The 11,662-nt window shown below is 45.4% G+C and overlaps 1 protein-coding gene and 1 non-coding gene across 2 annotated transcripts in view; both read right to left on the reverse strand.

Moving 5' to 3' along the window:
• WDR43 (WD repeat domain 43) overlaps window positions 1-11,592 on the reverse strand; it is a 28,085-nt gene extending 16,493 nt beyond the window's left edge. The window contains exons 1-3 of the mRNA XM_075413144.1: window positions 11,334-11,592; window positions 4,590-4,724; window positions 2,856-2,977 (exon numbers count right to left, since the gene is read on the reverse strand). Of these exons, the coding sequence (XP_075269259.1) occupies window positions 2,856-2,977; window positions 4,590-4,724; window positions 11,334-11,558 (482 nt within the window). The 5' untranslated portion in view covers window positions 11,559-11,592. The remainder of the gene's footprint in view (window positions 1-2,855; window positions 2,978-4,589; window positions 4,725-11,333) is intronic.
• LOC142360684 (small nucleolar RNA SNORD53/SNORD92) lies at window positions 2,345-2,422 on the reverse strand. The gene has a single exon (XR_012763294.1). It is a non-coding gene; the product is annotated as a small nucleolar RNA SNORD53/SNORD92 (small nucleolar RNA).
• Window positions 11,593-11,662: the final 70 nt, after the last annotated feature.

Raw genomic sequence — 11,662 nt, forward strand, 5'->3', positions numbered from 1 at the left:
CATCAGAGGGCACAAGTAGACCTAGAGATTGCTGGCAAGTGCTGAGAACCTTTTCTTTATGCAAGCCATTTACAACCAGACTATGAAAGGTGCTTTACTGGATCAGCTACTCAAAAAAAAACCAGACTGGTAGGGGATGTGATGGTTGATGACCACCTCCAGCTGTAGCAACCACAAGATAATAGATTTAAAGAACCTAAGAAAAGCAAGCAAGATAAACAGCAGAATGACAATCCTGGACTTCAGAAGAGCAGACTGCAACTTTTTCAGAGAACTGATTGACAGGATCCCACTGGAGGCTACCCTGAAGGGCAAAGGGGCCCAGAAAGCTGGTTGCTCTTCCAGGATAACCCTCTCAAAGCAAACGAATGGTCCACTCCAATGAGCAGAAAATCACAAGGTATTGCAGAAGGCCGACTTCGCCAAGTGGGTAACTCCTGACTCAACTCAAAAACACAAAGAAGAAACATAGTGAAGGTAAAAGGGGAGATAAGTTTCACAAAGGAGTATAAAAATATTGTCCAGGCATGCAGGGACAGAATTAGCCAAAAGTTAGCTGGTGTTCAAGCCAGTAGGGAACACGAAAGCCAACAAAAGGACATATATGTACAGTACATCAGCAGCAGTAAGATGGTCACTGAGGAAAGTGTGGGCCTGCTGCTGAATCGTGTAGAGACCCAATAAATACACAGAAAAGGCCAAATCACGGAAGATCAAAGTTTCTCAGGCCTCCCAAGTTCCCGAACCTAGTGCCAGAGTCAGAGGGAGTAAAGCACTCCCCATAGTAAAGGGAGATCAGATCAGGGATCACAACAGCAAATCCAACACATGCAACTCCTTAAGACTGATTGGGATGCATCCAGAACTGCTAAGGCCAGTGTTATTAGAAGATCACACTATTATTTTGAGTGGCCACGTAGGTCAGGAGAAATATCTGATGAAAATAAAAAAAGAGACAAAATCATCCACAGGGAGGAGAACCCAGGAAACAACAGGGAAGGTTACACAACAAATCCTCCTGTAAGCCATTTCCACGCATGCAAAGGTCAAAAAAGTGACTGGGAACATTCAGCATAGATTTACAAATGGCAAATCGTGCCGTACCAACCTGATTCCCTTCTTAAAGAGAGGAGAGCCACGTATGCCATTTAACTTGAGTTTACCAATGCTTCTGACAATGTCTTACATAGTGTCCTTGCAGCCAAATCGGAGATATATAGACTGAATGCATGGACTCTAAGGAGGGATAAGAACTGGCTGAATCATTGAGTTCAAACAGTCGTGATCACTGGTATGAAGTCCAGCTGGTGGCCAGTTATTGGTGTGAAACCCTAAGGACATCCCAATACTGTTTAACATCCTCAGTAATTGCCCAGGTCTTCATTAATGACCTCAAAACAGGACAGAATGCACACATAACAAGTACACATTCAATAACAAATTAGGGAGAGCAGTTGAGAGGCTGGAGGGCAGGGCTGCTACTCAGCAGCATCTCAGCAGGCTTGAGAAACAGGCTGCCAGAATCTCAAAGCTCAAAGGAAACTGTGAAGTCCTGCATAAACAACAGAAAAATACCAGTATAGGCTGAGGACAAATGGCTAGAAAGTAGCTTTGCAGAAAAGAATCTTGTGGTCCACATAGTCAGGCTGAACATGAGTAAGCAGGGAGTCCTTGTGGCAATGAGGTCAACTGCATACTGATTTGTATTAGCTAAAGTGTAAGTCAGCAGGTCAAGGAAAGTTGATTCCTCTCCTCTGTGCAACACTTTTGAAACTGCATGTGAGCACTACGGCCAGTTTGGGAAAGTACAAGAAACTCACTGATGTAGTGGAGTAAATCCAGTGGAGGGCCACAAAGGCGGCTTAGTGACTAACGCACAGAATGTAAGCGGAAAAGGTGAGGGAACTGGGTGTGTTCAATCCTAGGAAAAGAAGGCTAGAGACAGACTTTACAGCCATCTTCTGCTACTTTACGTCAGGGTCTCACTTTAATACAACCTCAGGATGCACCTCCTTTCTAGGCAAATCAAAGAGGCTACTGACAACGGGCTGTCTGCAGTGCCCACACCATCTTTAACAAAACCAGCAGAGCTACGGTAAGAATAACCCAACAGTGGGAAATGTTATGAAAAAGAAACAGCAGCCTAAGAGAAAGGTCAAGGTGCCATCACACACTAGGCTTTTATTGAAGATAACAAAGATTGTTAATAAAAACCTTGGTTTCTTCTCTGAACTTTAAAAATGGTTTGACGTTATTACAAAAAAAAAGCGAATGCCTACAGCAGATATCTCGTTACTCTGCACTAAGCTCTATTTCGCTCAACAGCACTTTAAACCATAGCAGCCTGCTCAGACAGCCAAGTGGAACTGTCCCCACTGCACATCAGTAGTGAGCGAAACCAAGTGGGTTATCATCACAGCAAGGCCCTTTGAGCAAAGCCAGGTGCAGGTAACTGATTTAATTGGGATGAGTTGTTCCAGTGTCTGCTACCCCATATTTCCAAGGAAGTTTTCTATAATTTAGATTTTTCAGCATCACAAAAGGAACTGCAAGCCCATGTCCTACGAGAAGTTAGCATGGAGGGACCCAAATCCCTCTCAGCACTGTTAGTCATTTCGTCTAGTCTTTCCAATACACAGAGGAAGAAACTCAACCATGAGAACTACTCTGTTATGCCATAATAAAACCACTTACAATCTCAGAAAAATAATAGCCAGCAGTCACTTTTGTACAGTGGGCATTAAGCCTGGATAGCAGAGTGCAGCAATTTCAATAGGGCCTCACTAAAACCTGTGAGGGAGGAAACACACAACAGCAAACGCAAACAAATTTGACCAAAAACCAGCATCTCTTACCACTTTACTTTGCAGGTCTGTGTGTTCCATTCCACAATGTGTTTGTCCTCTGAACAGCTATACAAGCAGCAGTTGTCCTGATGCCATCTCACACAGTTTACTCTGTTGTCATGACCACCATCCTACAGAAGGTAAAAAAGGGTCAAATCGCTAATAAATGAAGAATTCTTGACTACTGAGTCTTCCCTACGCCAACAATGTGAACAAGCTGCTCTTTTGAGAACTAAATTCAAATCATCAGTAACTTGAAGACAGAGTGGGGTTTTAAAGACCAATATACAGTTATATAAAGGTATTTCATAGTTTGATACATACACATAGGTATTTGAATGAATTCTTGTTCTAGCACTTCAGAGTTAATAACAAAATTGTCCTGCCCACTATTTTTATACATACAAACAAGGCTGTGTAACAGTATGAAATTTGCTCAAAGGAAAGGCTAGCACAGATGTCTTGCTGACAGTCATCGAAGTGCCTGCTTGCTTAAGTACATTCAGAGATGAGTAGCCTTCCCTTCGTACTCATCATTCAACAGTGAGCTACCATCAGATCAGAAGACCCTACAAAGAAGTACAATTCATCTCTCAACCAAAAATTTTGCAGCTCAAACATAACCTTTAATCGCTTATGAAAGTATTTCCTGGAGTTTATAAAATTTCACTATTAGAATTGGCAACAGACAACTCTGACTACTCCCAAAAGCGTCACTGCAAACCAACTTTGAGTGAGTCAAAATACATCACAGCAAGACACCCTGCTCAGTAAGGACAGCTGAAAGTGACAGCTCTTATTCTAGCAGGAATAATCTTTTACTTATCTGTAAAAAAAAAAGGTACTCGCCAAAAAACATCTGCTATCCTGCTCCTACAGGAGAGCATCCAGTGTTCTCAAACTGACTGAAACTGTAAATTTTAACCAGAAACTCCTTTATTTTGTTCACAGTTTTCAGGCATAAATACAGCTTTTCCATAAAAAAGAGCTGATACTCATTAGCTAGTGTCACTTGCACATATCATGACTTTAAGAAGTCACTGCTTTCCCTAAATTCACGTACATTTATCACCCTACATACAACTAACAGTTTAGAAGCAAAAGTACACCCAAGAATCTCAAAGTATTGCACAGAGTCATTCATACAGATTTATTTTCCTCATTATGTAACCCAAGACTAAAACCAAGGTACTCAGGAGTAACAGGGGAGTTATCAATGAGAAAGGCAAACCGAAAACCAGTGTATGTCATTCGAGAAAGACCATGCGCTGAGAGAGCTCAAAAGCTTCCAGAAGGGAGGTGAATTACAGAAAAGTCCATCAACATGACACCTTCCCAAGAGTCAACGAGTACTTCAATCTTGCCCTCCTCTCCCACAATAATGTGCAGGAACTGAGGGCATGACACTCCCACGGAGGACTTCACTCTTCAGTTACACAATTCATCATTACTGTTATTTTAATGCAAAATAACAAATCCATGCACAATGTTAAAATATTGCACCAACTTTGAAAGCAAGATTTCTCAATGTGTATATGCTGCCTACAATAGAAAAAGCACCACTTGAAGGTTCCCAAGCACCTGAATTACTGCACCTCCATCCATATACGCAACTATTAAGAAGAAAAAAAAAGATCTGAATAATTAGGTTAGTTTATTCCATTTCTGAGCAGCAGAAGAACAAAATAAACTGACTGAAACCATCAGTGTTTGCTAGCACATGATGAAGAGTGAACAACTTACTAGCTTGCTCTGTAATTCTCCTTTTACTGTGCTGTATAACAAAATGCTACCAACTGCTGTACCAATAGCCAGGACATCTAACTGCCTGTCCTCTTCTGCAACTTCAGACTTCCGTTTTTTCCTCTGGGGGCCATCCTGGAAAACCAAAAGAGAGAAAACATGAAATAAAATATTCTGACCAGCTAATCTCAGTGTTAAAGCAGAGGGTGAAAAAACAGGCTTCTGTAAGTTTGACACCCAGTCAGCCAGCACAAACTCTCCTAAGACACCAAATAACAACACTGAAATGCAAAGCAGCCTAGAGATTCATCTTCTGCCTCCACGGACAAGGTAATGAAGTTGCTATGAGTCACCTGGAAACATCTGATGGAGGCCATTTTGCTAGCCTAGCGACCACATACATGAGGGGGAAAAAAAACCACATTTCAGTTTTTCACAGAGTTCGTGTGCCAGAGGCACAGGTAAAGATTAACACTATCAGAATACTTCACCCACAAAATGGAAATGCTTCATCAAGAACGATCAGTTTATTTTTTCTAAAAAGCTATGCAGAAGAGTCTTGGAAATATTAAGTATTCATAATGCCTCTTAAAAAGAAAGTGCTACCCCACTCGGCAGAGGGAAGCAACCAGGACTCGAAGCTAAGTGCTCTGCCCAAGTCCTGTCGTCAGTATCAGAGGTCCTCCTATGATCAGGCAATTCTAAAGTCTTCACTCTCTTGCTTTGCAAGTGCTATCAAACACTTCAAGTAGGGATTTCATCTATCGTAACCAAAACCAGGTGAATGCAGCACATCACTGACAAGGGGAGAAGGAATAAAACTGGCTCTTGAGCATGTGAAATTAAAATAAAGAGGGCAGAAGCCGCCACTACATTTATTCTCACTGAATTAATCCCACATAACTAATCACACACACACGCAAAGAAAAAAAAAAGGAAAAAACCGTTCAAGGACTTCAGAAGAAAAAAATCATCCCTAATGCTACTGATTAGTTTTGAATTGGACTTTGGTAAGTCTCCGTACACTTGTTACGTCATAGCAAAGCATTCCCTCCAATAAAAAAAAAAAACAAACACACTTTTGCACAAGCTAATGCTTCCTTTACACAACAGATATATTTGCACTGATGAGCAGCTAGAGACTGATAAAATGTGAGCAATCAGCTCTGTGCAAGCTCCATGTGGTATAGCTAATCTGTCATACAGCAGACAACACTTGGAGCTCAGGTGGAAGAGAAAGGTCCATGGAATGTGGAAAGAGGGACAGGCCACTTGGGAAGAATACAGGAACGTGGTCAGAGCGTGCAGGGATGTGACAAGGAAGGCCAAGGCCCACCTGGAACTGAAGCTGGCAAGGGATGCCAAAAACAACAAGAAGGGCTTCTTCAACTACATCAGCAGCAAAAGGAAGGCTAGGGACAATGTGGGGCCGCTGCTGAATGAGGCGGGTGTCCTGGTGACGGAGGATGCAGAGAAGGCAGAGCTACTGAATGCCTTCTTTGCTTCAGTCTTCAGTGCCAAGGCAGGCCCTCAGGAACCCCAGGTCCCGGAGGTAAGAGAAGAAGCCTACAGAGAGGACGACTTTCCCTTGGTCGAGGAGGACTGTGTGAGGGATCGCTTAAGTGATCTGAATGCCCACAAATCCATGGGCCCCAATGGAATGCACCCACGAGTGCTGAGGGAGCTGGCGGATGTCATTGCTGAGCCACTCTCCATCACCTTTGAGAGGTCCTGGAGGACAGGAGAGGTGCCCGAGGACCGGAGAAAGGCCAATGTCACTCCAATCTTCAAAAAGGGCAAGAAGGAGGACCCAGGGAACCACAGGCCAGTCAGCCTCACCTCCATCCCGGGAAAGGTGATGGAGCAGCTTATCCTGCAGGTCATCAACAAGCAAGTGAAGGAAAAGAAGGTTATCAGGAGTAGTCAGCGTGGATTCACCAAGGGAAAATCATGCCTGACCAATCTGATAGCTTTCTACGATGGTATGACTGGCTGGGTAGATGAAGGGAGAGCTGTGGATGTTGCCCACCTAGACTTCAGCAAGGCTTTCGACACAGTCTCCCATGATATCCTCCTAGGGAAGCTCAGGAAGTGTGGGCTGGATGAGTGGTCAGTGAGATGGATTGAGAACTGGCTGAATGGCAGAACTCAGAGGGTTGTCATCAGTGGCACTCAGTCTAGTTGGAGGCTGGTAACTAGTGGTGCCCCCAGGGGTCAGTACTGGGCCCAGTCTTGTTTAACTTCTTCATCAACGACCTGGGTGAAGAGTTACCCTCAGCAAGTTTGCTGATGACACCAAACTGGGAGGAGTGGTAGATACACCAGAAGGCTGTGCTGCCATTCAGCGAGACCTGGACAGGCTGGAAAGTTGGGCAGAGAGGAACTTGATGAGGTTCAACAAGGGCAAATGCAGGGTCCTGCACCTGGGGAGGAACAACCCCATGCACCAGTACAGGCTTGGGGCGGACCTGCTGGAGACCAGCTCTGTGGAGAGGGACCTGGGTGTCCTGGTGGACAACAGGTTGACCATGAGCCAGCAGTGTGCCCTGGCTGCCAAGAAGGCCAGTGGCATCCTGGGGTGCATTAAGAAGAGTGTGGCCAGCAGGACGAGGGAGGTTCTCCTTCCCTTCTACACTGCCCTAGTGAGGCCTCATCTGGAGTACTGTGTCCAGTTCTGGGCTCCCCAGTTCAAGAAAGATGAGGAGCTACTGGAGAGAGTCCAGCGGAGGGCTGCAAGGATGGTGAGGGGACTGGAACATCTCTCCTACGAGGAGAGGCTGAGGGAGCTGGGCTTGTTCAGCCTGAAGAAAAGGCTGCGAGGGGACCTTATAAATGCTTATAAATATCTCAAGGGTGGGTGTCAAGAGGATGGAGCCAGACTCTTTTCAGTGGTGCCCAGCGACAGGACAAGGGGCAATGAGCACAAACTGAGGCACAGGAAGTTCCGTCTGAACATGAGGAAGAACTTCTTCCCTCTGAGGGTGACGGAGCACTGGCACAGGCTGCCCAGGGAGGCTGTGGAGTCTGCTTCTCTGGAGATATTCACGACCCACCTGGACAAGGTCCTGTGCAGCCTGCTGTAGGTGACCCTGCTTCAGCAGGGCGGTTGGACTACATGACCCACAGAGGTCCCTTCCAACCCCTACCATTCTGTGATTCTGTAACACACAGTGAACGTAAATAATTTTTACTCAGGTCTAGAGATATAACGACAATCAGTATTTGGGAGTTTTCACCTCAACTAAGATTTAAACATTTAACAGTGCACAATAAATACTGTGGTTCTTTGAAGCAGGACTTTCTTTTCCTCTGTATTTAACACAAACACCTTCTGCAAGGGAAAGTGTTTTGGTTTAAGCCGACAAATACCAAAATGCTACATAGATACTTTTACATCAAAAGCAGGCTCTTGAGAGAAGAGATTACACTGGGTTTTTTTGCAAGCATTTGTTTGGGCTTCATCTTTCCTGGGAAAGAAAAGTGTTTGTGAGATATTATGAAAACATAGGTGCTAAGAAACCATCTCAGTTGCAAAGCACAAGTAAATCAACCAGGTTTTAAGACAATATATGGGAACAGACTGAATTAGTTAAATTTTTGTCAGCAGCGCCAACTAAGCCATCTTGAAACTGCTGTCTGACATGCAAAGGGAAGAGCCACATAGCCAGTGGAGGTGCAAGCACAGTTTATGTGTTGTCTGGTACTTTTCAATCTCTTTAGTTGGTTTCACTGACCACCTCACACACCCCAAGACTGCAAAGCAAAGCCACAATTAAGAACAGATTTTTTTTTTTGTCTTCCCTTGCATAAATCTTTTAACCAAAATTTGTTCACCCTCCATTTCGGTTTGTTATGGCCGATTTCCCTTGGAACAACCTAAAGATACAACAAAAATTCCACTACAGTCCACAGTTATTTCCTGTGTCAAGAAGAAAGCTAGAGGTAGTGAAGGTTTTTTCAATTATTCTTTCACATGCATTTCTTTATTGACCGCCCTTTATAAGCATTATTAATGCGACATTTTGTCAGAAATTTTTGCATGAAGGAAACGCCAGTGGAAAATTCAGACACCTATTAATGGTGGAGATGATTTTAAAAGCCCTCAGAAAACTTAAAAAAAGTTAAAAAACCAACAAACTTCTTACTCCGCATTACACTAGTACATATACAGACTGCCAACTGCAGTAGACATCCATGTGGGATTCACTTGTAGATCAAGGTCTTAAAGTACAACAGCACCCTGTTTTCATGGATAGGATAGGGGAGCTGAACTGTACCAACTATCAGTTTCCTTTTGATTTTTTTTCAGATTTATGGAAACTCAAGTTTATTTAGAAATCCTTCACCTTTACCTAAAACAGCACAGTGTTTTAACTAGTACGGATGGTTAAAAGAAGTTACCTGAAAAAGGACTGTGCACATATTTTTCCATAATGTTCTTACTTGAGTAGGTCAGCCACTGAGGCTTAAATAAAAAACAAAACCACACACAAACACAAAACCAGAAATCCGATCTCTGCTGCTCACACATGAAGTGCACTTAAACATCAAAATGGGGGGGGGGGGGGCTTAATGATTCTGGAGAGTTGCAGATGACAGAGCAATCGCATCTTACTAGGAAGAAAATGGAAGAAGGCATTTTGAAAGTTGGTGGTCCACATACTCTTGCACCAGGCACCGCTTCATGGAGCAGCAGACGGTGAACACTGCAGGCAGGAAACACTGACACTACGCAAGCTCGCATGCAGGGAACATCCCAGTAAGCCACCACCGCATCAGCAATTCCAGGGCCTGCAGTTCAAAACTCAATTTCTAATATTACCCTGTAACACACGGCCTTCATTGATATGGCAGCAGTCCAAAACATACTTAGTTTAGGTGCAGTTTGGCCAAACACCATTTATAGATACCTACTGGAACAGTTCTAGTGCTGGCCACCAAATACTAGTGCTACCTAGAGATATGACAACTCTCCAGGAATAAAAAAAAAAGACTACATAATGTCAGAAAAAACGCACTCAATAAAATATATTTGGCAGAACCATCACAGCTTTAGTTCTTCAGTTCACTCCAAGGACAAACCAATGAATTATAAAAGTTTATGGCATAATTATTCTGAGAAAGAGTAGGTTTTCCAACTCCACTTGAACACATACCAACTTTCAAGCAGTGGACAGCATTCAAACTACTGGAACAATTAGAAAACACTGAGAGGTACCCAAATACTGTCTGATTAAACCCATTTTCCATACAACCCTAAACCAGGTTAAATTGGAGCATCTGTGGCGTTTAGGGGTGGGTCTCTAGAAAAGGGTTAGCTTTTAAAAGCCACTCAGAAAGCTCCTGTGTTTGACTTACAGCATCACAGCAGTGCACTATGTCAGGTTAAGTTTTATTTCACTCAGGCTAGATTAACCTCATTTTCACATACCATTTTTAGTTAAAAACAAATAAGAACCTACACAGCCCTGCAATTAACACATGTATCCCTTTTTCTTTAAAGTTACATGACAAACAAAACAAAACTAACCCTTTCTGCCGCATTCTTCAAATGTTCCGGGAATATTCAAAGCCCAGGGACTAAGATGCTCAACTGAGAAAAATGAGACAATACCACCTTCCTTTGGATTGGTAATCTGTGTGTTAAGTATTTTGAAATACCTCTTGCAGTATTTCAAATCAACTGAATTGCTGATATACCAAAACACGTTTTAAAAAGCCCTCCCAACTTCTTAAGACAAAGAGGGTGGATTTCACATACTTTATCCAAGGGATACATTTTTTCTCAGGAAACTGTATGTTCTAGCTAAAGAAAAGAGGATTACTTCAACATAAACATGATGAAAAGGTACCTTACTGTATGTACTCCAGGTATTTTCAGGTCGAGTGTTCACCTGAGGTGAAGTTAAATAAAACAAATTCAAGGTGGAGAACATCCAACCCCTCTGATGTGTGCTCTCGACAAAGCTACTGAATACCTATCGCAGGGTTCCCGAGCTGGGGAAGACACGTCACGGACAGCGTAGCAGCTAGCACGGAAATACTTCCAAGGGTAAGGCAGATACCACCTTTAGTGGAATGTGAACTGTACGTAAGCTAAGCAGACGCACAGCACCTGTGGATGACCTGCTCTGTAGCATCACCTTTTTGATTAAGGTGAGATGTACCACGAAGTAACGTACCTTGCTCCTTCAAGGAAGGCTTCTTCCACGTAGGTTATACGAAAGACAAATAATTTTACACAGTCAGTGCTTCTGTCAATAGCTCTTTTTTTTTTTTGTTTGGCGTTTAAAAAAATAATATAAAACCTCCAGTGCCGCTTCCCCACCAACAAGCGAAATTCGCCTTATGAAGAGCCATCCAGCGGCGCTCCTCTGAGGGAAGCCGATTCCCCGCGCGCCCACCCCACCCCCGGGGACGCCACGCGTGGACAAACACCGCGGGGGGGGGGGCCGGTGGCTGAAACCCACGGAGCTCCGGTCCTTCCCTCCCCCACGGGACCCTCACCCCGTTCCCCCGCCGCGGGACGCCGCGCCTCCGCTCCCCGGCCTGCCCAGCCACGCCGACCCCCGCCACATGGCGCCGGGAGGGCGGGGTGAAGCCGAGCGGGCCGCGGCCACGCGTCGAGGCTGCTCGGGGCTCCGCCGTCCCCGTCCCAGCCCTTCCTTTCCACCCAGCGTGTCGCCGTGCGCGCCCCGTCGCCCCCCTCCCCGCCGCCTCCCTCCCCTCAGACGCTGCCCGTACCTTGCTGGGGGGCGGGCGTCCCCCCGGCGGGGCCCAGGCCAGGCAAGTACAGGCAGCGCTGAGGTGGGCGGAGGGCACGTACTCGTGCTGCAAGCGGCTGCTCGCCGTCTCCCACACCCGCAGGCGCCCGTCCGAACCGGAGATGGCAAACCAGCGGCGGTCGCGGGGAGAGAAGGCGCAGAGGGCCCGCGCCGCCGCCTCCCCGCTACACGCTGCCGCCGCCATGGCGCTCCCTCTCCCGGCCCTCCGCGCCGGCGCATGCACGGGCCGCATGCTCGCCCCGCGCGCCTGCGCCGCCCGCCCCGATGACGCCGGGACGGCGTCATCGG

Source organism: Opisthocomus hoazin, chromosome 2 (assembly GCF_030867145.1).
Source record: "Opisthocomus hoazin isolate bOpiHoa1 chromosome 2, bOpiHoa1.hap1, whole genome shotgun sequence".
NCBI lineage: Eukaryota > Metazoa > Chordata > Aves > Opisthocomiformes > Opisthocomidae > Opisthocomus > Opisthocomus hoazin.